The sequence below is a fragment of the Cyclopterus lumpus genome, chromosome 19 (genome assembly GCF_009769545.1).
Source record: "Cyclopterus lumpus isolate fCycLum1 chromosome 19, fCycLum1.pri, whole genome shotgun sequence".
Classification (NCBI taxonomy): Eukaryota; Metazoa; Chordata; class Actinopteri; order Perciformes; family Cyclopteridae; genus Cyclopterus; species Cyclopterus lumpus.
In genome coordinates, this window is record NC_046984.1 from 14711837 (window position 1) to 14739155 (window position 27319).

The following is a 27319-nucleotide window of genomic DNA, read 5'->3' on the forward strand; positions in this document are numbered from 1 at the left end:
CTCAAATAATCACTATGCATGAATTAAAAAAGAACATAAAACAATGTTATCACATGAAATATAAGTATTGTATAGCAAAGGATACACCCATTCAACGTCGAGGTGTTTTATTGTTTACAGCGGGAGTCTCCGAGTATTCACTTGCACCGTAGAAAAGAACATTGTCAATATTGCTGCAGAGGAAAGACTATTTTTTCAAGCACCCGTGAGCAAATCAACAGCATGGACATCAAGGACATCATTATAATATTCATCTTTAAGGTTTTCATGTTCACGATGCATAACTTTCACTGATATTTAGCTATTGCACAACACACAAACAGTCCTGCGTTGCATATGATAGCTGAATCGCTGAAATAAGCTACGACCGACTGTATTTTACATTAAGCTGGTGTGTAAAGTCAAAATGCAAACCAACAGAACAAAAAGCATAAAAAACAGGAATAAACTGAGACATCTGGAAGAATTAGCATTTTGAATATGTCCAAGTGTCCAGGTTCCTGGTGTGTAAACATCCCCCCGGTGTTTTGGCACGTAATTAGTGGGTGGAGGGGTCGCATGTGCCGGTTAGGTCAGTTTGCAGTATTTAGGCTGTCAGAGGAAAGTGTGGAACACGCGAGCCTTCAGACTTTTGGCTCGAGGAACGTTCCTCGTGGAGAACTTGATCACCTTACACAGATAGCTTCCCAAGCCGGAGAACGGGAACCAACGAGCCGTCCGCTTGTTCCCGTGAAGCCTCCAGAAAGAGGAGGAGGAGCAGCGCTGGAAAACCTCGACGTTGACCGCGTACTGACCCGGCGCCCATTGAGACACGCACACCAGAGTCACGGAGGAGGCCAGGCCGCAGGCGTGAGGGGAAACGCCACGAAAGACGGACTCCCCGGGCCTCACGGACGCACCCCTCTGCCAGACCACGCCGGCCTCCTCCGACACGCCCATGCCGCTGAGGTTGCAGAGGGCCTGAAGGCACACTTCCTCCAGGCCCTCCTTATCGGGACAGCGGAGCAGGATGGCAACCAGACGAGGCACCGCACCTCGACGCAGCAACAGTTCCTGCAGCTTAGCTGAGGGCGACAGGGAATTACGCAGCATTTTGTATCATACGCTGCTTCACAGCACTGGCGACCTTTGACCTGACGGCATTGATTGCTTTATTTGACTTACAGCTGTCATACGACATGCGCGAGATGCCTTCTACAGCGTGAAGGAGCAGTTCTTGGTCCGGACTGGTCAGCACGGACAGCAACGCCGGCACCAAACCCGCGTCGCTGAAACCTTTACGAACCACAGCTGACGGGGGAAACAAAAACGTCTCGTTCACTGGGGGTCAAACTACACCACACACACACACACACACATGGGCAGCCGACAGGAAATGCTCTTCAGAGAATCAGGGTACCTTAACTGAATAGAGCGACATGTTTCTGTATGAATAGCTTACATTCCTTGGCGAGTTCAGCCACCAGTTTTGCGGTGAGCACCGCGAGAGGCCCCCTGCTCCTCAGAGACAGGGCCAGGATAGGCAGGATCCCGCTGATCACTACCTGCTCAGCAGCGCCCTTCTCTGGACACAAGCAGATGTACGGGTGTGAACAAATCACTTGACGCAAATACACAATAAACACAACACGTGGTAATGAATTTCTGAAGTATATCAAGCTTTTTAAATTGATATGCGTTCCTTTTAAATCATTGAGCAGCACTGAATTGAGCCTTCCTTTCAAAGTCGTTACCTCCTCTGCCTCTCCATCCCCCCCCCCCCGTCACTCCCTTGCTAGGGGACACAAATACAGCTTAACGTCTACCGAGGACTTAAACCTGTCATACACTTGATCCCTTCACAGCCTCTCAACCCACAGCGCCCCATCTCTTCCCCGGTGTGTGTGTGTGTGTGTTTTTTTTTGCTGCAGGTTTTATTGTTCGAAATGGGGAGCTGTTGTGATATGGCTGCCACTCAGAGGCATTATGTCTTCCGGTATGTATGGAAAGACATAAATATGTAGATTATAAGTCTGGCAGCAGGACTGTCAAGCTTTTTGCAATTCAAATCAAACTAAATTATACTGGAAACATATTTTGATATATTCAGTGCTGTCGGATGAGTGCAGTTGAGGCGTTGCATAGCTTGATATACATTTCAAATATAAATGATATATCACAAAGAGTGTAAATGAACTCACTCCTCTCCTTAATGTTGGTCAGCACTGTGTTCAGATGGGGTTTAAGCTCGTCTGCTATCAGTTCCAGACCGAGGACTCCGATAGCGCCTAAAGCATTGTTCAGGTTGTCTGTTGGGGAGATGGAGGGGGGGGGGGGGGGGGGGGGGGGGGGATGAGTCACACCTGGAGTCACAACATCTGGACATCTCAAAGTCATTACAGTTGGGTGAGATTTGAGAAAGTCTGTTTATAAAAACAAAAGGGGAATGAAAACACACAAGAGAACACACACTGGGAGTCTCCATTCAAACAGAGAAAGGAATCCTGCAAATAACTTGACTAATTGCTCAAAGAAACACTTTATTCCTGCACATTGTGCTTGCAAGACAACCAGATGCGAGCGGCTGCATCTTCAACACGTTGGTCTTTTTGGCACTTTGAACTAGATTAAAAGAGTCCACAGTCATGCAAGCAGCTCTAACATCGGCATGCTACTAGATGAACATTTAAGAGATCACTAATGAATGGGGGGGGGGGGGGGCATGGATAAACAGCATGCACCAAATCTCATAGCAATCCATCCAATAGACTTGAAGACGTTCTCAAACCCCTAAGTGTCACCATCGGATGTTGAAACCAAAAATGTTTTGGCAATCGGATGTCAAGAGTTTGCTCTAAATATGACTGGATTTGACCATTTTAACTCCATCCGTTAACCGATTTACTCGTGGAAATGAATTAAAACGTTGTCCAAAAGCACCAGCCACTCGACAGCCGCCCACACCGGCTCCTGCGTAATGGTGAGTGCTTTTCAAGGACACGATAAAAACAGTGAGCACTTTGTGAAAACCCCCCCTGGAGTCTCCGACCCGATTGTTTTTTTGGAGTGGTCCTTCAAATGAGCTCCAACAGAAGCCAGTGACACATTGTGATGCGCTGTAATCCATGTTCTCTCTTCAGCAAAGACCAGACCAAGAACTGAAGACGCCGGCGATGTGGAGGCTTATCAGGGGACTTAATTAAAAGGACTAATAATTAATTAATTAATAATGGCTCGTGTAGAATAATAGGAATACATGAACAAATCACAACGATATCTGTGACGCATTTAAGGATGTTCAGCAATAAATTTAAAGTGCAAATGTTTTTTTAATTTTTATTTAAGGGGTACAGCACTGACATGATCCTTTAAGAATTCACGGCCTTACACAGGTGTTTTCAGGTGACTGATTAGACCTTCGTGGACTCTCCCGTGGCGCTTTGCCGCACCTGTTAGGGCGGGACAAACTGCCCCTCTATCACTCTTATTGGTAGATGAAGATCATCGTCATCATCGTCATTTTCATAGCTCCACTTTCCTTCAACCTGAGCAGAGGGCTAGTCAGACGGAATAATTAAAAACACCTGTGTGGATGTTCAGAGGAGAATTCTCCTCATTTCCTGCCATCAGAAACACACTAGAAGATATCTGGAGCTTTTATGGAAGATCAAAAAGACAAGACTCCCACAGTGACGTCACAGACAATATCAACGTCACACAGTTAAAACACCAGTCGGTCACGACACTGGTCACACTCACAGTTTGGTGGGGCGGGCTGCAGTCGACTGGATCTGCGTTTATCCCCGTGGGAGCGTGCGTACGTGTGCATGAGTGGCACGTGAGTGTGTCCCATTCTGCTCCGTGCAACATCCGGCGGCGACGCTTCCTCCGGTGGACGTCCTCGTGTGGAGAATAAGCGGCACTATTTTTCTTGGTGTTCTCCTTTTTTCGTGGAGCCGCTTTAACCCCAGTGCTGCTCTCCCTTCTCACGCTGCACTGTTGCTCCGTGCTCAATCAAACTAAGAACTGTTCTTGGCTGGTTGTAATGTTTTTTTCCCAACGCGCCTGTCTAGTCTGTCTCCCGTGTACTCCAGCTGGCTCTGTCCCCTCTCGGGGTTAATACGGAGCAAATCCTCTCTCAAGCTGATCTCCCTCTGTTCGCGTGTTGCAGTTGAGGCATTAACGAGCACTTGGCTGACTCTTGAGTGTGTTCTCGCAGCCCTAAAATCTCCCACGATGCCTTTCAGCTCCTAGTAAATCCCAAACCACAACAACAGACAGGTGGGCACCTGTTTTTTTTAGTGTATTATTGGATGGCATTTTTTTTTTTTTTTGAAATGTCATTCTTCAGACTAATGTCTCCAAGTTATAGCACTTTTAAATCATCTTTCGTGACAATCATCACAGGTTTACTGAACATGATTAAATTCCTGACTAATGGAATTATACAAAATTAATGTCCATACCTTTCTTAAAAATCTTGAACAAGTGGCTAACAATATATATATTTTTTTCTTCATAAATCAGAAAAGTGGTGCAATAATCCAAAAATGTATTGGTAGAGCAAACCGGTGCTGACCAGTTAAAAAGCGTCTTTCCTGCAGCCCTATACATCAGCACAGCGTTGTTCCATTTAAAATATTACCACAAGACAGAATCAAGGTAGTTATGAAAATTAAATCTTTACTCAACTCTTGAGGTTCCCATAAAAAGTCATTTTTTAACAATCTTAATACAGAACAACAGATGTTCAATTGCAAATACAACCAATAAATACAACAGGAAAAATAAAAAGACATTGTACCTTCAGTAAAACATACAACTTGATGCTCTCGCTGCCAATATCAGCCGCTCCGTTTCAACATCGTTCGGCTGAAATTCAACCGCGCAATGTTAGAGCTGTTTGTAGCCATGAAACCACACAGTGTATGGTAGGTGGATTTTGGTACCATTGGATAGGGCCGGGCTAGCGGCCCCCCCCCCCCCCCCCCCGTACCAGTCTATGCTAAGCTAATCGCCTGCTGGCTCAAGTTACATATTTAGCGTACAGACGTGAGATTTTTATCTATCTTCTCGTTAGATTTTTGGCCAGAAAGTGAGTTTCCCAAAATGTCAAACGATTCCTTTTGATGCTGAGCTCATCACCACAATGATCTCCCTCGCGGGAGCTCAACTCGTGCAGAGTTTGTTTCCCTTTTTCGCTGAAAATCCCTTTTGAATGGGGGACTATGATTTGGTTCTTTGGACCCGTCGTGTGACCAGGTGTCAAACAGTTCCAGCTGGATTGAGTTCACTGGAAACGGTCTCATACCCAACAGAAACCAGGGTGAGGACGTTATTCTCCACATCATCCGGCTTGCATTGTTCCGCTTGGGTTTCCATAGGAACGGCAGCTCCAGTTTCCTGCCTTACCTTCTTCCTGGCTCGGCCTCGGCCTTTGCCTTTCGACGTGGCCTTCCCCGGCTCTTTGACCCCCCCCGACGCCTTGTGAGGGTTCTCGTTGTTAGTCGAGCGGCTTTTGCGGTGGCGCCTGCGGATGCGCCGCATCGGGGGACCGGAGTCAACCGGGTCCGCCGCCGCCGCCCCGGACAGGATCCGGATCTGCTGTTCAATTACCATGACGATCATGTCCAGTGCAACGTCCAACATTCCCAAACCCAGGCCGTGGGTGACGTTGTCGAACGCACCGCTGTTCACCGGGTCCTGGAAACATCTTCTCATATCCTCCAGGTGGTTCCTGAGAGAAAAAGAGAAAGCGTCATTACTCGGTTCATCCGACATGCTTCGGGGAAAACAAGCAGCTCGAAGGGCGTGTTACAAAAAAAGCACGTACTTAGTTTCAATAATTTTGGACCAGTGTTGAACTGTGTTGGTCTCGGGGATGAGCTGCTTCGACATGCTGCTGTAGTCGATGTAGTCATGGGCAAAGTCTTTCATGTCGTCACACAAAGCCGTGGTGTCGCCTAAACACACACATTTAAAACTCAGTTTAGTCTCTTTTTAAAAACGTAAACATCCCTGAAAACACCAACGCACCTTCGGTGAGCTTGGAGAACGAGGAGGACACGGAGGTCGTCGTGCTCGGCGTGAGGCCGAGAACATTGAGCGACTCCAGGAGGGTTTTCTTGCTGGCCGGGCCTCTGCTGACCCGAGTGTAGGCGGCCAAGGAGCGCAGGGACATCTTCTCCGGGGCCTGCAGGCGCCGCTTGATTTCATCATACGAGAGGAGATATTTCCCTAAAAATAAACAAATGTTTTCAATAAACTTGTGAAATTCAAGAACTCCCAATTATTAATTTTTCTATCGTCGAACAAACCGGCCACTCACGAGCCTTGGAGCCTTTCATGTTGGGATCCAGGAGTGACGACACCTCCGCAAACGGCATGTGGGCGGCGGACTCTGGATTTGTGCTCGAGTTTGGCGGCGGCTCCTGAATCTGGGACACGACCTCAGTCTGGATCGGGCAAGAAATCTGCATCTGGGGCATCGGGATATGAGGCTGCATGGTGTGCATTTCCATCTGGTTCTGGTCCAGCGGCGCCTGGCCTTGCACTTGAGGGAGGATCAATGTGTTTTCGGATAGACCCTGCAGCCCCATGCCCCCTTGTGCAACACAACCCGTCTGCTCTGAAGACACCTGGTAGATGCCCATGATGGGTTTCACCACGGTGAAAACCATGTTCCCCTGGGCATCCAGACCCACCACCCTCGTAGATGGGTCCATGTCTTCACTGAAATGTTACCGCTCTGTCTGCGGCTCCGCAGGCTTTAATTATCAGATCGGGTTACCTCGGAGGCCCATGCGGTGTTATCTAAACCGTGTGAACTGCCTCTCTATCGAGGTAAAACCTCCCACATTCAGATTGTTAAGAGCAGGTCACTTTCGTTGTCGAGATATATGAAGCTTATCATCTCTCATAGCAACGCCACAGCCGGTTTTAATCTGGAAAAAAAAAAAAGACAAAGAAAAATCATGTTAAGCACCAAAAGGTTAAGTTGGTCTTAGTTTTTTTTCTCCTGTAATTTATACATTTATGATTTTTAAAATTTAAAACTCTGACTTTATTATTTAAGGAACTAAAATTGGGATATTTAGGGAGATCAAAATGTATTCATCCCAAATGATGTATTTGGATAGCTAAATTGAATTCTGTATGGATGTATGTATATATATATATATATATATATATATATGTGTGTGTGTGTGTGTATATATCTTTCAACAATTAAAAACAAGCTTTGAGGGGATTTCAGCTAAATTATCATGGAACAATCATTAGGATTAATTGACCCACATGGTTATTGTATGGCAATAAACATACCTGAGGAAACCAGACATATTTTAATAAACAAATGTGTTGTGTGTGTTTCTTTTTAGATCAGTAAAGTTTGTAACTGTGGGAAATAAGTAGACTAAAAGCATATAAATGTAGTTTATTCCTCAGGAGCAGGAACAAGGCCGTCCTATCAACTTTCCCTTTTAACTTTTTTGAATAAAATGTCTTAGGTAGGGACATTTAGTGGAATCTGAAGAACAAAATGTTTGGGGGGACATAAGGAGACAAAACACCAACATAATCCAGATAGTCATCTCTCTAGTCACCGCTGTCCGAAATCTAAAATCTTATTTGTTCCAAGTCAAACTTCACACAAAAGAAAAAAAGAAAGAAAAGCTGAGCGTGCAAGTTAGGTCAGTTTTTGGGTCAACAACCGGTTCCGTCCGCTGTGAGAAGAAACGCCTGTGATTGGACGAGACGCATTATGGGACACGTCTTTATTGCAGCCACTCTCAACGAAGTCCGTCCAAGTGTCCACAACCTAACTACACTCACTTATTAGTTAAATGGCGCAGTGGGGGTGGGGGTGCGCGCGCCGATTTGGTTTGAGTCTCGCGCTCAGAACCAGCAGCATCGGATCTAGCGTTACTTCAAATTAATAAACAACTTTCGTCAATAGAACAAAAAAAGAGCCGCTTTTCCTTCTCCTCGTCAATTAGAAGAAGCCGTAGTTTACCAGAGGAACATTATTTGATTTGTCGCTTTATGACAACAACAACAACAACAACAACAAAAAACTAGAAGAAAACGCCGACTTTTAAGCGAACGGCGCAAATTCTATCAACAATGCCGCGGTTCAAACTAACGTTCATCATGGCTGCCGCGGGCAGCTAGGTTTCTTTCTCAACAGCAAGGCCCGAGTTGTTACACAAAACGGGGTAAAAACTGCATCGAAAAGTCGAGGTTCTGGACGGGACGGACCCCATTTCACCGCTAACATTGGCCGCCATTAATGAAGGCTGTCCCACTCACCGTCTCGCCGGCGGTTTTTTTATCCTAAAAGGACACTGATCCTAGAACGGTCCGTGTCGAAGCCAGCGACATTTTTCCTCCTTCTCTGCTGTTGCTTCGGCGGGTTGCAAATCAGCCGTACGTGCACTACCGCCCGAGAGCCGGAATCTCGCCGCTCATTGGTCCATCGACATGTCGATCACGCGGAGGGCGATTCCCCATTGGATAAGAATGCTGACAGTTGAACGGAGGAGGCGTTATTTCCGATTCAGTTTCATCCAGATCAAAAGGGATGAAAATCCTTGTCTGCTTATTAGTTTTTTTGGGTCTATTTACGTAATTTTGTAACAAACTTCTTAACATTTTAAAGTAAATAAGTGGAGAAAAGTTACCTCTTTTTTTTAGAGTGATATATATGCTTACTTGTTTTAGGCTGAGAGATGATTTAAACAAATGGAGCAGTCCGGTTTACTGGGTTATCTGGATGATTGCTGACTTAAACCTGAAACCCTCTCACATCTGGAACAAAATCAAATCTGTGACGAATGCGCCTACCAGATAATGAATAATCATTACTTACTCAAAGCATTTATTAGTCACGTTAGTGAGTTTTGAAATATGCCAACTAAATAGTGAGTTGGAGCTTTCACTGCCAGGAAGGTTTACGCTCACAGAGCAAATTATCATCTTTAAAATAATGGCTTTGCTCGCTAAAATAAGTGTGTCGTTACAACAAATCACCTTTCAACCACTCTGTGTGAAAGCAGACGGACCCAGGAGAGAGAATACAAAACTGGCACTTTCCCAACTACACTTCATCCTATTGATCCTCATCAGTGTTGTCGGAATAGTGAATAGTCTAATTAAAGGAAATAAAATAGCAGAGAGAAAAAAAACTAGCTTCTTATGATACAATATGGGAAATAATAAATGCAAAACTGCAATGTCGACCGGAGAAGTGTTTACAAAATGAGTACGATCTTAAAATTGAATTATTTATGTGAAATTAAGCTACACTTTTGTCTTTTTTTAGGACAAAGGCATGGCTCATCTGATGGCATATGGCCACTGGGCATCATCTTGTGGACATTTAGAATATGTTACATCCAGTCAGCAGAGAGCGTCCTCTTGAGTCTCGCACTAAATTTCCATTCCCATAACATTATAGAATATTTCAGTCAGAAAGCATGACTCCCAAACTGTTCTCAAACCATTTCCTTAATTCATGGTTGATTTGAACCCGAGAAAGATAACAAAAAAAGCAACTTTTTCACTTATGTCATTTGAATTTATTTTGGTAAAAAAAAAAAGAAGAAAAAAAAAAGGTACAAAATAAAGCATAGAAAGTAGCAATTATGAAAACAAGGTTGATGACAACAACATAAAAGAAAAGGCAACAGTTAAATAATTCATTAAAAATACAGCCAACTATATCTGGAAAAAGCAACTCGTGGTGCGATACATCTACACAAACAGACATGACGTTAAACGGTCACGTTAGGGTGAGAAAAGGCGCCGACCCGGACGTGTGAGAATACAACATTGAGTTTGAATCCAGAAGTGCACGACAATCAAGATGATCCAAGGTTGTTTTTTTTTTTACTCAAACATTAGTGTGCCAATACATTGAGAAAACCTCACTACAAGAAGAAAAAAAACGATAATGAAACAATTTGACAGTAGGCCATTTCTCATTGTACCATTTTTACATTACCATTAGTGTAATATCCTCTCCTCTTTTTTATGCTTCGTCTAATAAAGCCAGTCATTTCCCGATTCTCATTTATATCATGACAATGAGGTTGAGCCCTTATAAACATCCCCAATTAGCCGAAGGCTTCATAACGAGCACTGAACATGACCAAACCGTGTATATATATACTCATAACACACAAACATTAGTACTGTGCATCACAGGGAGCTCGACACTATCCTGACTTCAGGATAACACACAATTCAGCACGGCGGCAAGCTCAAGTGGAAACACGTGACGGAACAGAGCTCGCAAAGTGTCCACAACGAAGCCCAGAGGAGACCTTTTGTGGAGCCGCCTGGGTCGTCTCCGTCGTACCGCCTGGCGAGGTTGTGAGGTCACCGAGGGGTCGACTGCTGGGCCGGGGTCGGGTTAGGTTGCTCTCGGTGGGTTCCCCTCCAGGCTCGGCCGGTTTGGGTGTTACTGCTGGTGTTGAGGATGAACTGTGGATGGTGGCTCAGTGTCTGCGTGTGCGCTGGCCCCCGCTGCCTGTGGTGGTGAGGTAGAGGAGGGGCTGGGGCTGACGCAGATGGGGTCCTCGCTTCAGGTTGTTCATGTGGGCGGTGGAGGACTCTGAGCCTGTAGGAAGACGGGCAACAAAACAGAGCTCAGTGAAAAGGCCGCTGCAGAGGAACGCGTCTCGTAGTCCGCGGTGATAGCGTTCCACCTGTTTGCTGGATGTTGTGGGGCGTCCGGATTTTGGCGAGAGGAGGGACCCCTCTGTAAGGGGGGCGGAGCATGGGAGCCTGTGGCTGGACGTTGTTGTAGAGATGGTGGTCGGATGTGCTGTCCAGAGGACGGAACCTCTGAGCTGCGGTCGTCTTGGTCTGAGGCAGCTGCAGGCGAGAAGCGGAAGAAAATATTTCACTCGCACCGACAATCTAACATGCTGCTCGGTCGGATGACTATTTGATGGGTTTATCGCGCACGTACATATGATGTGATACCATAACTACAGCTGCAGGGCGAGTGAATGACAGAGTTGACTTTAGAGTTCATGTTGTCACTGTGGGCTTTTGTTAGATGGATCAATGTAGCGACGAGTGATTGTCATATTTTGCTCTAAGCTGTGCCTCCATAATAATAATAATAATAATAATAATAATAAAACAAAAAGACTAAAAATGGGAATGTGAATAAGCTGATGCTCTATAATTAGGCTGGTTGCCTCTTGCTTCGTCTTTCTTTCCCTTAGTGGCCCAAAGACACTTCCTGCTTCCTGCGAGCTGCATTCATATTTAACGTGAATACATCAGCGTCTCCTGGGGACAAAATCAAATGTTTTAACGCGTGCTATACATGGAAAATACTCACAGCTTGACCGGTGACCTCGAAGGAGCGAGAGCGCCTCTTCTTGCGGCGAGCCTCGAAGTCCACGTCGCGGGGCGTTTGGTTCTTGGCGGCGACCTGGCGGTTACGCGGCCGCGTCCAGGTCACCTGCAGGCCGGGCCCCTCGCCCGTGCTGCTGGACAGGTTGTCGTCCGAGGTGGCGTGTCTGAGCTCGGGGCTGGGCTGCCTGCCGCGCCGCATTGGCAAACCTCTCGGGGGGGCTTCGCTCAACGAGAGGCTGCTCTTCTGCTTCTTGGGGTCCAGGGGGGAGTGGTGAGGGGGCAACCGCAAGGCGTCCACCTCCAGGGCTTTGGAGCGCCGACGGGCTGCTTTCACCACGATGTTCTGGACCCCTTTGAGGATCTGCTGCCGCTCTGCGCAGACAAGAGGACATGTTTAAATGGTCTCTAACCCGTACTGCACGAATACTGAACAGCTTACCACTTTGTAAAAGGGGGATGTCGGCCCCGGCCTCGCTGCTCTCGGGTGAGGAGTCCAGGTGGCTGCTGACGCTGTGGCTCAGGTGGCTGTAGCTCAGCGAGCTCTCGGGAGCCAGCGGCTGCAGCTGCAAAGGAGGAGAAGAGGGCCACGTTGGGATCACACTGCAGTCCTCTGCTTTCAGTCGAAGGTCAGATTTGAGGGCCGTCCGACAAAAACTCTGTGCCTCTCGAAAATTATTTTTTTAAAACTTTGAATAGAACGTTTTGGATTCAATGTCTCATAACTCTTCTTACTTAGAGAAAATTGGATGGAGGTAGTAATTATTAAAGTTGTGGAGCAGCTTTTGTGTTGAAAATTAAACTGCTTTACAAGAGTGAGATATCTGAGTGAGTTTAATTCAAACACAAACCCACATTGCTTGAAGGTAAAAGCAACACCTGAATAGAGCGCATTCATTTAAAGCACGAGGCACCTCTCGGGGATCGCTATTGAAATGGGATGAATGGGGTCAAACACTGCTTATTAAAATCGTCCTCACCTCTCTGTTGCCTCTCCCGTTTGTGTGGATGGGAGGCGGAGTCACTACAGCGGAGTTCTTCATTTGCCTGGCATGAGGACTGCTCTTAAAAACTCTGTTATTGTCGCTGGCGCGTGGAGAGAGAGAGAGAACAATGTTGAGGTATTAACCTGGTCATGGGAATATGGAGGTTTTGTTATACTTGTTAACATTAAACAGAGTCGTTGTCCAGATTCTAAATGAGAAAGAAGTCCTCTTACAGCTCTGGCTCAGGCAGAATGGGGGGCAAAGTGTGTCTACGGATTTTGGCTTGGCCCCGTCTGTTATCGGAGTACATGTTGCGTACGCTCTCCTGGTCTGAGTCCAAGTCCTGCATGTTGTCACGACCCTCACCGGGCAGCGTGATCTTGGGTAGAGAGCCCTCCTGGAAATCATCATGAATTATTTGTAGCAAATATTCATCGAGGCCAAATTTAATATAAGTTACTACATTGAATTTGTCATGCAGGGGGGCTACCTTGACGATGTTTCTGGTGGTCACCTTATCCAGGGCCATGGCTCTGTCCAGCTTCCTCTCGTCCAGCTCCCTCATGTACATCTCGTACAGCTCCTGGAGGTGCGGCGGCACCAACAGACTGTGGTCTGGAAACACAAGCGCACAGGTACACGTCAGGAAACCAGAAATTCACTAAAAAGGTCAATAAATCATCGGTTTGATCCGACAAACGGTTCAAACCCCCCAAAGTATTCGATTCCCTGTTCAAATCTGCTGGACTCACCAACAATGAACTGCCTCTGCTGCTGGATGATCTCGTCACACAGGTGCCTGTGCTGCTCGAAGCGCTGCACCATAAAGTTCTTGTGCCGGATGACGTTGTCCTTGAGCAGCGCGTTGGATTGCATCTCCGTGTTCTCGATCTCCAGCTCGTGGACTTTGCAGAGGAGGCACAGGACCTCGCGCTGCTCCTCTGAGCTCACCCGGCGAGGCAGCAGCTCCTCCAAGCGCCGGGCCCGGTCCCGGAGCTCCAGAAATCTGCGCTCGAGCAACGCCTTGAAGGGCGAGAAGAAAAATGCAACGTTCATGGTCAATCATATCCAAGCGTCAGACTATTTATAAAAAGGCAATTGGCTAGTTTCTATCTTCTAGATCAAGAATCCTACCTTCTGTTTGTGGATTCTTTTCTGTTCCGCCACGAGTGTAACCAGGTTTTCTCTGGCCATCACCACCTGCTGGGTCTCCGTGCTGTCTGGAGGAGACTCCGGGGAGTCAGAGTCCTTCTCGCTCTCGTCCTTATTGACGCTTTCTTTCCTCCTTTCAGCACGCCACTTCCTCCTGCGTCTACTGCGCTCCTGTTCCCAGCTTGGGGGGAGGACATAAATATGAATAAATATAGGTGCACGTACTGTAGATCAATATTCAACAACCTGTCTTTCTGAATGTCACATATTATGCTATCAGATAGGGTCAGAAAGAAAGGAGGATCTAAATCCTGAACACTGACTCTGCAATGGTTAACAGGTGTTTGGAGGTGTCGATCTGGACCTCCATGTTGCTGTTTTCCAGCTCCATCAGGTTCCTCCTGATCTCCATCTGTTTGCGGAAGGCATCCAGGAGCTGCTCCCTCAACTGGTCCATCTCCGCCCGACTCTGGTGGCTGGAGTGGGCCTGGACCTCCGCTACGAAGGGACGGAGAGGAGAATAAGGAAAGCTACGCTTGGCAGATATTGTTCATGCGCTGGAGGACGCAGCGTGGACCTTTACCCTGGACATGGCGGATGTCGGCCCGGTCTGAGTTAAGCTGCCGGCTCGCCTGATCGGCAATCTTCTTCTTGAGCCGCTGGATCTCGCAGCGCAGGTCTGAGATGATGTTGGTGTACTGAGCAATGTGGTAGGACACATTGATCAGGTTCTTCTTTACCTGAACACACAGTGGTGAGAAAGCTATTTACATGGGTCTCAAACTCAAAGTAGTTTAACTTGGTTCTTGGAAGGAAGGAAAAATGTGTTTAAAAAGGTAAATGCCACTACATGCTGAGGATTAAACCTCCATGATTATTGGCAACAAATATCTTACAATCTGTCGTAAAAAACGTCTACTTTCAAATATATATATTAAAACAAAGTGTAAAAACAATGCCGAATGGACATATTTTACAGTCGAGTATAATTGCGAGAAAGGTAATGAAATATTTAAATGTTTCATTATATCTGCATTTCAACTGAAGTAAAGACTGACGAGATGAAATCGGAGCTCTCACCCGTGTTCGAATGCTTTTGGCACGGTCGGCGTACGCCAGCGTGTTCCGAGACTCCTCAAAGCCCACAGAGGCGGGGCTAATGTGGGCGATCATGACCGTTCGGCTGTTCCCGCCCAGCGAGTCCTGTCAATCAAAGTCAAATAATGCATGGATAACGTCTGAATCGCAAAAAATACAGTTAGACCCTCCTGGAGTTGGTCTCCTGTAAGTCATTCCATTGCTGTACCTTTAGTAGTCGAGTCAACTTGCTGTCTCGATAGTTGATGTACTTGTTGCCATTTTTGTCACTCAGGGCGTTGATGCAGTTGCCCAAAGCCAGGAGCGAGCGGTTGATGTGGGCCCCCTCTTTCAACCTCTGACCCCGGTTCTGAGTCTAATGAATAGACAGATGTGAGTGAGGAAACCTCTGAGCTTTGCAAAGTACTTGTTCATGCCTTTAGTACGGAGTAAACAGAGACAGCTGTTAGAGATGGGGGAAAAGCAACAAAGGTCACCAGCTAGACTTTGCGACAACATGGTCGGCTCCTTAAATGTCCCGAAAACTTTGTCGTCAACTTGTTACTATAAGCAACGTGATCCCACATGAAAAAGGATTTTCTTCTATAGTTACTACTTCAGTTATTTCACATGATATATATATATATATATATATATATATATATATATATATATATATATATATTTTGTATTTCTTCTTTTTCTCCGTACAATCAGGATTTAGCAACCAGAATGTGGGTTACAGGGTCCCAGTCAATCCAATCTGATGACGTCGCCCAAAGAAACAGATTAGCTGAGTTTTTGAGTTTAAACAGTTTAATAAATAATACCCAATTATCTATATATTTTTTACTTTTTGCCCATTAAGTCATGATTATTTAATGATACAGAGCAATACTTAATAAATGAACAACATTTTCAGGGGCTTTGAACCTCTTTGATACCTGGGCACCCAAACCTCTGAAGACTCGTTTCTGCCATAATTCCCTTCGAGCACAGGAGATGGCATAACCTCCTCAACCTTTACTCACCACATGCTTCTTCAACCTGTTGCTTCAAGCAACAAACAACTCTCTGTTCTGCTCACTTCCTACTGGAGGCCATATGTGCCGTTCATCAACAGTACGACGGTGAACCTCTCAAACAGTCTCCGTGGTTAATAAGTGGTTAATAAGTGGTTAATAAGTAAGCGCTCTCACTCGCCGACTGTTTGCATGCTGTTCTCATGGCGTGCAAGTAGGTGGCGGTGTTAACACGGCGTACACGACAAGCCATTCATCTGACAAAAGGAGACTCAACTTAAAATACTGCAGACAACATGAATACTGTTCAACGCCCTCGCTCGACTCAAAGCAACAACCAAAAACCCAGAGAACGAATCGGCTTCTCTATCGACCGCAGCAGCGCCGCACCGGAGACGATATTCCCCACCGAGCCTTGAACCGCATGAAACTTGCTGTGCTCTAAAATGTTTTGTTTGGCAATCGGGAAAGTCCTCATCGTCTTCACTACTTTTCTTGGGTGTGATTTCTTTCTCTTCTTTTTCTAAAAGGGTATATATTATCATAAATGCCTCAAACGACGGTCACCGCCGATAATGGCACTATCATATATATATATATATATATATAGTTAAATGGAGTGGAATTAAAATACTCAAGTAAATGCATGTACTTTACCAAGAGCCAATGACAATTTTGCCAGCAACACATTGTGTTGCACTATAACGTGATCCCATTTGCCAAAAGGTTTGTGTTTAATATACTGCATAGAGAGCCATATTGACAGATACAAAGAGGCTTTCATTAAGTGTCCTGAGGATTATAGGGAACCTCAATCCTCTGGACTGTTTTAAAGATTTGCTGCCAAGGATCCCCAGTGAGCAGACGCTCACAAAGCAGACCTTTTGCGGTTCTGAGGCTGTACGTGTGTAATGTGTCTATACGGGCTTAAAAGAAGCAGTGCATGTGACGGACACATTAGCAGAAAAAGGTCGTTGACAAAAGTAAAATGAAAACGTCAAACACATTGTCCACCTGTAAAACGACCAGTTTAATTTCGCCACCTCCTAAACAGAGCACGTTGTTCACTCACGTGTGCTGCTCGTTCGGAGCCGGCGAGGTCGATCATGAAGAGGCGAGCAAAGCGCACCTCCTGCAGGACGTCTCGACAGCGGCTCTGCTGCTTCACGGCGACCTGCAGGACAGCGTGGGAGCGAGAGGACGTCTTGTTGGCGGCCGTCGGCTCCTGGGTGCGCTGCTTGTTGCCCCTCATCAGCAATTCCATGATCTGAAAAGCACGAGGGCGCTGAATGTAATATTTACGCGTGGAATGAACGCGGAGTCGCGTCAATCGCAGTCAGGTAGCAGGTCTAACCTCCTGTGCGTTGATGGTAGACACCTCAGTGATCCCAGCAACCTGAATCACGCCTTTAGAATCTTCCCTCAGGTCCAAGAAGCCCGAGGATGGGTTCAGCAGGTCACGGATGATCTCATTGTAGATCTAAAAAGACACAGAAATGCAGATGAATACAAAACGCTTATTTATCTTTAATGCTCCTTTGAGAATTGGATAAATAAGAGGTTGTTCATGTCCTTTTTAAAAAGGCTCCATTCAGCCTTTCAGGCCTCCTCCACCAACCCAAGGTGGTACAAAAACATCGAGTGCTATATTTTCATCAACGTGTCATTGTGAAACCACAGCTTGTTGGGCGGCAGGCTGTCATTAGCCGGTGTCAGTGCTCTGATGGTGCAATGAAAGCCCCTAAAACATAAAGAAAAGCTCAGTGCAGGAAGTGGCGTCCTGGAAAGTGACCAATGGAGGACAAACCGCTGAGGAGCCGGTGCAACGAGGACAGTTTCCTCTTTGTCAAGCAGACGCCAGCCACACGCTCCTAGAGGTTGTTTTACTGACACTTACAGTTGAGTTTTGGCAGTATTATTATTTTCCATCTATTCATTTTTTCATTGCTGGTGAAGTTTGAACGGGACTAAGAGTCAACGGCCACGCAAGCGGCTCTGTGACGCACGGTGCTTTGAGCTAACATGCTAATACGCTAACTAAAGACAATACTAATATGTTCAGCAGGTATAATGTTCACCATCTTAGCAGCATGTTAACATTTAGAATTAGCTCTCAACACATAGCCAATCATTTGGTTATAGACTGACACATGAATTAGTCCAAAAACCTGGAATTGAGCCAGCATCTTTTTTCCAGTTCTCAAAGGTCAATGGGTTTTTAATTAATGTTTTTTTTGGTTAACTGCTGTGGTTACCACAAGCTTAACATATTTGTATTCTACTACGTACAACATGCCAGTGTATATATCCCACTTGTGAATTTTGAAGCTTTTAGAAGTCTTAAAAAAAGGCCAAAAGCCTTTAGCTCGGTGGTTTGTTTATAGCCAGTTAGCTTTTTACACCTTCCATTCACGGTCCAAAAATCATAAAAGTTTGTGAAAATCATCCTGCCGAACAAAACGCGTCAGTATCATGAACAAATGTTTCCCACAAAACTTATTTTCTGCAATATTCCGTAAGAAAAATTTCAGTAAGATGCACATTTTCAGGTACAAAACTACGTCGTCCCTGCCGCACTCTTTTGCCGTCCAAGACGCTAACAAGTAGCGGACAGTGTGTATAGAAAAAGTGGTGAGGAATACTAATTGGGACTTTTAATATACGTACAGAGTATACTTATTCGCATTCAAAGTATGTTGTTTCTTGTGTGTGTGCGTGTGTGTGTGTGCATGAAAAAGAGAGGGGTTTGAACCAGAAACGGAGCAGATGTGTGCCCATCGCTCAGTCAGGCCGTAAAATGACGAGGCAGCAGTGGCAACAGATTGCTCCCTGGAAACAGCAAACACACACACGTCACACACACGTCACACACACACAGCTTTGTGTCAGCATTCACCCTGAAGAGTTACACAGGTCTGAGAACATCCAGACACGATGATTGGCATCTTGATAGGAACATTTACCTCCACCCACCCGGAGGGCTACGAGAGACCACAGCTTCAAAAACATCGTCAACCATCCAACATAATAGCTTTTGGTACGGAAAACACAAAATGTAATTTAAATGTCGGATGTAAACCCTCCTCCTAATAGGCAACATTTGTACCCAACAAGTGCCTAACTTTGCCACTTTCATTTTCACCGTTTTTTGTATTAACCATCTGCCTCTTTCTGTCTGTCTTTGTGCCGTATTGTTTTATTTTCTCTCTCATTTCCTGACATTTATGAACAAATCTGTTTGAAATCTTCTTTATATTCACGTTGCCATCTTTTAGTAGCAAAACTATGATGGACTACTAAATGGTTCACCTAAAATCATTAAATCCCGAATGAGACAAATTCCAGGGTTCACACAATATAATATTAACTGTTACAAAAAATGAAGTAACTGCTACATGCGAGCTAGAAACTTTATTCATGACCATGAACCACATAAACAAAGAAAACTTCAAATTGACAAAAAGTCACACCAGCGAGGCTCCGTTACTGCCATCAGAGTCAAATGAACCGACTCCATTGTATCCAGTGCTTTGTCATGAAACACACAGCGTGAGCTCTACCTGCATCTCGGTAATGAGGTTTTGGAACCACAGCCAGCAGGCGGACGGAGAAACCGCCGCCATCGGCCCTGCTGGTCTTATCTGCGGTCCGAGATTATCACTGAGCCAACGGGACCAGAGATCACTCCACACCTGAAGGTACCAGCTGGAGGAAAAGCAACCTCTACAGCTCCAGTTTCGGTTACAGCACCGTGCCGATGCCTCCAAATCCAACTCCATCTAAAAAAAAAAAATTAAAAAAAAGGCCCCGGCATGCCGAGCTGACCCGAAAGAACAAAGTCTGAGTGATTCAGAGCTTTTTGTGGAAAAGGATGGACTTAAACATCGGTAGTCAGCTCATCAACAGCAGGAACACACAGTCTGTGACGGCGTGAGAGAAAACCATCAGGCACCACTGTCCAAAGAATATAATTACGAGATGAAATGTGCTCCCGTCATGTTTGCTGGGAATATAAATTTAGAAAGTGTTTTGGTTGCTTCACGCGGTGGTTGTTTTATTTTGCCTGTGATCTTTTGTCTGGAAGGAAAACATAAAAAGAAAGCCTTTAATTGTTTTTAAAAAAAAGGCAGCATGAGGACAAGGCAAGTGTATTTCTGCAGCGCATTTAAAACAATTAAAAAAAATGGAGAATTAAAGAAACACAAGGCATATAAAAAACACAACACGCATATACCGGTGTGAAATTAACATGTTCTGCGTACAAGGATGCATGTTTCCGCTCATTTCAGCCGTGAAACAAATGCCGGGCCAAAGTAAAAGGACACCTGTGGTATCTGCCTGCAATCGGCAGGAGCGAACAACCGCAGATCTTATCTGGAGTGAGCAGACGACGGTGAAGGAAGAAGAACGGAGACACGAATCGAATGCGAAGAAACACGAAGAAATCTTTCAACCTCTCGAGCGAGCAATCGTGTTAATGGCGACGAGATTTCAAGCCCCGCTTCAGGTGTTTCGCCGCGGTCGCTTTGACGAGATCCCGTGAGCTCGGGATGATAATAAATGTCTGTTGGAAAGTGGAATTCTGACCTCCAGGTAGGACATGGAGACGCTGTACAGCATGTCGTCGCTGGTCTCCTCGATGGCACGGAACAGGTCGTTCAGCGTCCGGACGTAGATGCCCGGCTCCTTGTCCGTGCCCAACATGGTGTACGTCTTCCCGCAACCTGGAAAACACGCGTTGCACAACAGCTTTATTAAAGATTACATGTCAATCGAGGACCTAAACAATTAATTAAATAGTTCAAGATATCATTGTTAACCAAAGTAAATACTGTATTTTAAACCAAACCACCTTAAGAAAGCAAAATGATGAACTGACGCGCACACACACACACACACACACACACACACACACACATACACACACACACACACACACACAGTCAGAAGGCAGATAAATAACCTTGGAGAGCAATAGTGCTCAAATAGTCTTTGGCAATCTGCCCCCCACCCACTGGAAACATGGGAGGTAAAGCATGACTCATTTTCTTATTCAACCTGCACTGAAAAAATAAAAAAATAAAAATGAAAGAGAAGTCTCTCACCCTGCTTGGACAGCTCACTCCAGAAAGAGGCTGAACAGAGATTATGCACCAGAAAGCTAGAATGTAATTTGCGTGGTTGTACACACACACACACCACACGCTCACACACCCGCACCACACACACCGACAAACACGCTCACACACACACACACACACACCTGTGGGTCCGTTATGCAAACACGGTGGCATTGTAGCCTGATATGAGGCCCTCAATCAGCCCTTTGGTTGTGGCTCGGTACACCTCCTCCTGCGCAGAGAGAAGTAAATAACCTTAAAGCGGTAGAAGTGCATATTCCAAGAACACAAGAGCTATTTATTTTAGCTTTTATTCCTTTTCAGTTTGGACTTTTGACTGACCTGATTGGCCGAGTAGTCGAACGCCAACATCAAACATGTACGTTTTCTCCCTGGAGCGGTTGGCACGCAGGATGTCGTCGGGGTCCTCCATGGGGTCCATCAGGACCACCATCTGTTGACGAAGAGGAAGGCAGAGATGGGAAAGAGAGAGACGGGCGTTTAAGTCTTCAACCCCCAATTAACTTCGTGATGAATAAGGATGGTCTCACAGGGAGCTACCGTTATCATTTACCTTTTTATTTTATTTATTTATTTTTTTTAGAAAAAAAACTGCTGGGCAAGACGAGCCGACACACGAAGCAGATGTCTACTTCTAAAACACTGCACTCTTTGTTTCTTCTTGTAACATTTCATGACCAAGGATTGTAAGAAAGAAAATAAAATAAATAAATAAATAAAAATGAAAATGTCTGCTCCAGTGTATGACAGCATGTCCTTGTGACAGCCCCCGTTTGGATCAGGGACACTTCCTATCAAGTATGTATGCAAATAAGGATCCACTAAAGCCGTCTGCCATGCTCTAAACCCTGGCTATCGAACATAATGACCCAACCATCGGCCCACGTGCCAAGCACCTTCGTACTGTAGCATCTGGAGCGTTGCATTTCGTGTGCATGTGACAGCCTGAGCAGGACTTGTATTCAACGCTGTATGTGACTGACATGTCTCTTTGTTGTAATTGTGCTGCCGGACAAAGCGTACGCCTCACCCACAATCAGTAAATCACAGCTCTGCAAGAGAACATTTCAGGGGAAAAAATCTGAACGGCACGACGTCAGAAGAAGAAAAGAAAGAAAAAAAAAAAAAAAAAATCACAATGCTGTCGACGAACCATCGAGTGGGACTGCGAGCGGTTTGGCTTGACGGCTACGTGAGAAATGACCCCCCCCCCCTCCTCGATGAGTTGTGGGTTGTCATCTCCTGCTATGCAATTGGCAGAAAAGTCAATAAGAAGAAAAGAAGAAAAAAAAGGTAGAGAACCCTCGAGTTTATTTGCAGATGCGACAATGGGGGCAGCTGGGAGTTTACCAGCTTCGCTCAGCAGCGGCCCCGGAGAGCCCTCTGAGGCCGGTGACGCTGAAGCACCCCCGGCTTGTTTGATGACCTCCCCCTCAACCGCGGAGCGGCTCACTTTGAAGCCCCTCGATTGAAATTCAAGGGGTGAGATACGGAAGGATGGACGAGATGAGGCAACACTCGGTTGTCTTTCGAGCTTCGTCATTAACAAATGACGCCTTTTCACGCCCGTTTCTTTTGCTACGGCAAACTCGTAGAGAAGACGACGACCGATTGTGCTCGAGGCACGTCGCAGGAGCCCACTGACAGACGTGTGATGGTATTGAGGGAAAACATTGAAAATAGACGCGAAGGCGAGGCCTTGGGCTGTTGTATACAATATTATAGGCTACTAAATCAGATTCTAGTGTGTGTACATTGCTCATTTTTACCACAGCAGATGTATAACGTATTTGTATACACATCTTAAATACATTTAGTCTCAATGCACAATAAATGTAACATAAATAAAGCGTCTTAAAGTCAGCCGGAGCATTAGGCATCATCTCCTGGACAGTCGATGTGAGAGGTGACTGTCACAAGCCCAGTTGGCAAACGACCAAAGTGAGAATAACAACCATCGTCTGGTCGAGATGACGCAACTCTGTTCCCTCTCGGACGTGGTGTCTTGACTTATGTTTCAACGAAGCAGAAAACACAATTTAGCAACAAAAAAAATGGCAATTAATTGTGGCGGCGAGGAGAAGAAGAAAAAAAACAGATGCCTGTGAGCGTACACGCACGGTGTAAAGATGACGAGCGCGACAACAACGCTCTTACATAATTGGATGTATGGGAGGTATCAAATAGTGTGTGCTTGGGGGAATCGTTAAAGGCCGAGGGTGTTGATGACACCTCTCGTCCCATCTGGCGCCCGTGTTCCTTAAGTTACAGCACCTTCCACAGCTCCACCCGACATCCACGCACAGCAGCTGCTGCTCGGGCACATTCTACACCACTAATAAGTCTTCTGATGAGACTCTTAAGATGTTGACCCTAATGACAGTACACTGTGTGGCAACATAACACTGGATGTCTTGGCATGTGCCTCGGGGTTGTGATGCCAATAGTGGACTACGGGTAACCTCCCTGTGATTAGCCATCGTACGTGCCATTCTCTGTCCTCTGAGTTCAATTAAGAGGCTTCTGATAGACAATGAGGCTGGGGTGAAGTACGGGTCAGACTCCTGGCGTACAGAACCGGTTAAGGAGCATTTGGAAACGCGGCCGTCTCATGGAAACCATTAAGTCTCCCACACATCCTCTCTCTCTCTCTCTCGCTCGCTCTCACACAGTTGCGTGGAAACGTGCGCTCACACATGCATGGCAACTGAGCAGGCAGCAATTTCCCGTCCTCTGCAACGTGTGTGCAAGCAGGGTGGCAAGAGGCCAGGCGCTCTGACCGCGAGGACCGGCCCACGCGGTCAGAGCGCCTGGCTGGAGAGTGTGCACAAAAAAACATTCAGGCAGCGGCGACAATGATGACTAAAGCGATGGTGAAAAAAAAAGAAGATGTAAACGCTTCAGTTGGTTGAGCTGCAACTATCAGACGAACAAATGTAGGTTTTTCAGCTCTGAACATTTATTTATTTAGTTGGTTTTTTTTGCATTTCTTCTGGTGTTTCGTGCTGTTTTTTGTTGGTCAATTGAAAATAGCTTTGAACTGTTGATCAGACAAAACTAAATATTAAAAAAAAACTCTACAGACAAAACTATTAATTGAGCAATCGATTCTTAAGATTAATGGAAAATGTTAACATTTAAAAAGTAATTTCTAACCCCTTTTTTGCTAGCATTACGTCGTGTGATTTAGAAATCCGGTTTACGTACATAGCAGATAATTAAGACGACCTCGAGGTCCGCAGGCGATACTGGTCAGGTGTGAACGGGGCTTGTGCATTAAAGCCTATGATTTATTTCCAACTTGCATTCACCAACAATATCACACAGCCACCGATCAAAGCAGGATCTGATCAGCCGGTCCAACTGTGAGCTTATTTATCGGGCGTTAGAGAAGCTGAGCGATTCACCCCTCTTTATTTGCTGTATCCTGAATCAACTGTGACTCAGGGGACGGCTGCACAGCAACCACTCTATAAACACAACTGGCACAATACAGCAAACACACAGAACCTGATAAGATTAATAGAAATGTTCTGGTGGCTGCTGTTAATTAACAACAATATATAGTGGGCAAGCTGTAACTATGGCAATGATAATTAATTACCGGGACATTTGGCTGAGACTCCAAGGCAAGACTCGGGGCACTAGAGCACAGTGATCAGCCATCTTTGTCTTTTCTGCCTTCGTATCTGCTTCTCTAACCTCGTGACAGTCGAGTCAGATTTTGCTCAATAATCATATGACAGAAGTGTGCGTCTACTTTGTGATTTCCAAAACGTCCGTGATGGTAGTTAATTCTATTTGACCTTTAGCCACGATATACCTGCAGTTGTATCAGGAAAGCAGAGACTGGGTCGCTGCTCCAGCTTGTTAACGATGATCTCTACGAGGCAAAGAAAGTTCTCAATTATGGTCCAGTTGAGGTCAGACTTTCTGCTGGGATCTAAATTGGGTCTAGTAGGCTCTTTTCTACTGGGACCAATCGGCCCTTTTCCCCATTGGCTGCTGAATCACTAAAGGAGACATCGGTTTTGACTCGAGCGGACCCGACACCCACACGAGGTGAAAAGGAAAGCAATTTCCTGTTCGACAGCGTCTGTAAATGTATTTATTTTAAAATCACGCTGTGAATGGACATCACGAGCTAAAATGCATTTGGACGCGGGGGCTCGTCTCGACTTTAACGTGAAACAAATGGTCGGTAATTTACCCTCTGTGGCTGTGAAAAAAAAAAGAAAAAGAGGCTCCTAAAATATTCATATCCTCACATCGATCAGCCAAAGTCAAAGCAGCAGCTTGCTTATGCAGCGACATGAAACCAATTAGCCGGATGGAGTTACGTAAATGCCATAAAAAGCAGTGGGGTGCGATGGAGCACCCTCGCCCCGGCACCTTTCCCTGCCGATGACTTATCAACAAAGACCTGCTGTTCTGGTCGTTAGAGCGGCGGGGTCGACTTGGCCGGCCATCTTGCTGATTACAGCGCCGAGGATCCATAATTCAAAAGCCTGGACGTGGTGCGTGGTTTTCACAAGCCAGCCGGGCCACGGTTGGTTCCCCCTGAGCCGCTTCACTGTCGTGTGCCAAGTGGGCAAAAGGCTGCCAAGACAACCAACAAAAGTCAGCAGTCGTGTAGACATCAGCCGCCTTTTATAGGCACTGGCTTCATTACACCTAAATGATGGCTCGGATCACTAGTAAAATGTCAAAAGAGCGATTGGAAATGTCAATCATATTAAGGGCCTGCAGTTCACCGGCCGTCACTCAGACACAGTTGGATTAGAAGTTACATTAATGGTTCTCTGTCTTGTACCAGTAAAGTATTTATTCCCCGTGATCATCCCAAACCTTCCATCTGCTCTCACTGACAGCAGGTAAGACATATCTTGTTCAACATTTTAAGTGTAATTAACAAGAAGATAAATTACCACTTCAGCAGCCACACATGCTGCTCCGAGCCTGATAAAATATAAGAAAATAAAACCCAAAGACAGGAAGGCTGCAGATGGAGAACGAATCTGAATCGGAGCGATACCACCTGCACACACTGGTGTCACATTTACAGCTTACATGTGTGTGTCTCGTCTTTATTGCTTTAACAAGCTCATAGGGTTGAACATGCATGTGTTGGAGAGATTAAGAGACAGGTCATGTATCAGTGTGTTAGATCTAAAGTGCATCTTGTTTTTCCCCCAGAGACACCATCGTAATCCATCTTTATCCTCATGCGACTTGTTGCCCTGAACATATTTAGAAATATAAATAAATCTGCTTGCTGACAGAAGAGTGCGATGTAAAGGTGGGAAAACAGTTGCATTCACACCCCCCCCCCCCCCCCCCCCCCCCCCCTGTCCATCCACCCACCCAGCCGACCCTTATCACTGGGTTGCACGATGACATAACCATAGAGTCGTTTAGCAACGACATCTGTGTGCCGGGTTCAAGAATAGTTTGGGCGACTATGGGTCAGTGGTTAGCATGCCCGTCTTTCAATCAAGAGGTTGGCAGTTCAATCCCCGCCCTAGTCGATGTGTCCTTGAGCAAGACACTTAACCCTGCATTGCTCCCTGTAGCTGTGTCCACGGTGTATAATGTAAAGTGTCTTTGAGTATCTTGAAAAGCACTATATAAATTAAATGGATTATTATTATTATTATTATTAAGAATACCGCCAAGAATAAAGGATCCAGATCACAAAATGAGAAAGCAATCAGGTGTAAGCGGTGACCTTGACGGGGCGACCTTTCAAGCTGCTCTTTCACAAACGCAACCGAAGCTTTGGAAAGTCCAACGGACACAATTGCGGCTGGTTATCTGATGGAAAACCTCCTCTCTGCCCTCTCTGCACCCCGACAATGCTGCCGTGTATCCCGTTTCAGGGTCTCCGGATGATCGTTGGTGTGTGTGTGTGTCTGTGCTGGATCACTGCGTACCTGATACTAGGTGCTTGATGGCGAGGTCTGCTCTTCATTTGTGGTTACTTAAGACGTCTGTAATTCAGACTCTGACACTCATATATGCACCTGCAGACACACACACCCAGTACATTGTGCAACGCAACAACAGATCCTTAAAGATCAAGAGCCGGCTGACAGAAATTGATTTTCTTTCTTTCTTCCTGCCACCTGTCAATGTTTCTCTTTTCTTTTTTCCTCTTCCTTGTTCATTACCTTAATCATTTCCATTTTGAAGCTTGTCGCACAGATGTATTATGGGAGAGCACGGGCACAGCTGGTTAAAAAGGATAAGAGAAACAACACAGTGATTTGTCATTCATGAAGGCAATTGATTGAAAATCCCCCGGGGATCTCAGTTAAGTGTAAAGATGTGGGAGGGGGGGAGGGGGCAGGATTCCCTAATGTCACCAGTAATGTCCCCTTCATAGGCCAATAATAACGTGCCAGATGTTTTCATTTCAAACACGTGCAAAAGTATCACAAACTTCTTTCTTTGCCTTGTGTAACTACATTTAATTGATATTCATAACGCATTTTAAAACGTTTTTGAGATATCCTGCAAATGAACCAAAGACAATCCCCGAAGCACAGCCTCCTCGGCGGAAGTAAATAGACTAATGAGCAGCAAAGCTATT

General features: G+C 45.7%; 3 protein-coding genes across 3 annotated transcripts in view; all 3 read right to left on the reverse strand.

Annotated features, from left to right (window-relative positions):
- Positions 1–551: 551 nt before the first annotated feature.
- Positions 552–4307, reverse strand: si:dkey-21e13.3 (uncharacterized protein LOC100150043 homolog). The gene is made up of 5 exons (XM_034559192.1): positions 3739–4307; positions 2181–2288; positions 1442–1564; positions 1165–1290; positions 552–1064 (listed from the first exon to the last, which is right to left on the reverse strand). The coding sequence occupies exons 1-5, from the start codon at positions 3830–3832 to the stop codon at positions 595–597; spliced, it is 921 nt and encodes a 306-aa protein (XP_034415083.1). The 5' UTR covers positions 3833–4307; the 3' UTR covers positions 552–594.
- A 329-nt stretch (positions 4308–4636) lies between these two features.
- si:ch73-127m5.2 (uncharacterized protein LOC561202 homolog) lies at positions 4637–8400 on the reverse strand. The gene is made up of 5 exons (XM_034559446.1): positions 8290–8400; positions 6308–6923; positions 6016–6216; positions 5813–5942; positions 4637–5716 (listed from the first exon to the last, which is right to left on the reverse strand). The coding sequence occupies exons 2-5, from the start codon at positions 6702–6704 to the stop codon at positions 5245–5247; spliced, it is 1200 nt and encodes a 399-aa protein (XP_034415337.1). The 5' UTR covers positions 6705–6923; positions 8290–8400; the 3' UTR covers positions 4637–5244.
- A 1248-nt stretch (positions 8401–9648) lies between these two features.
- kif19 (kinesin family member 19) overlaps positions 9649–27319 on the reverse strand; it is a 28819-nt gene continuing 11148 nt past the window's right edge. Inside the window, 20 exon segments of the mRNA XM_034558891.1 lie at positions 9649–10600; positions 10689–10857; positions 11336–11724; positions 11792–11915; positions 12330–12435; positions 12569–12732; positions 12826–12950; positions 13088–13358; positions 13470–13668; positions 13811–13985; positions 14071–14227; positions 14568–14690; positions 14794–14940; positions 16659–16853; positions 16941–17066; positions 20174–20310; positions 20850–20862; positions 20864–20938; positions 21049–21075; positions 21077–21160. Coding sequence (XP_034414782.1) covers positions 10479–10600; positions 10689–10857; positions 11336–11724; positions 11792–11915; positions 12330–12435; positions 12569–12732; positions 12826–12950; positions 13088–13358; positions 13470–13668; positions 13811–13985; positions 14071–14227; positions 14568–14690; positions 14794–14940; positions 16659–16853; positions 16941–17066; positions 20174–20310; positions 20850–20862; positions 20864–20938; positions 21049–21075; positions 21077–21160 — 2928 coding nt within the window. The 3' untranslated portion in view covers positions 9649–10478.

Excerpts from the sequence above, each read along its gene's own strand:
- si:dkey-21e13.3 (XM_034559192.1), bottom strand. The coding sequence starts at position 3,832 with ATGGGACACACTCACGTGCCACTCATGCACACGTACGCACGCTCCCAC. Across the intron at positions 1,565-2,180 it reads GACCAACATTAAGGAGAGGA|AGAAGGGCGCTGCTGAGCAG; the intron begins GTGAGTTCATTT and ends GCTTGTGTCCAG. Across the intron at positions 1,291-1,441 it reads GGCTGAACTCGCCAAGGAAT|CTGTGGTTCGTAAAGGTTTC; the intron begins GTAAGCTATTCA and ends TTCCCCCGTCAG.
- si:ch73-127m5.2 (XM_034559446.1), bottom strand. The coding sequence starts at position 6,704 with ATGGACCCATCTACGAGGGTGGTGGGTCTGGATGCCCAGGGGAACATG. Across the intron at positions 5,943-6,015 it reads GTTCTCCAAGCTCACCGAAG|GCGACACCACGGCTTTGTGT; the intron begins GTGCGTTGGTGT and ends GTGTGTGTTTAG. Across the intron at positions 5,717-5,812 it reads TCCAAAATTATTGAAACTAA|GAACCACCTGGAGGATATGA; the intron begins GTACGTGCTTTT and ends TTTTTCTCTCAG.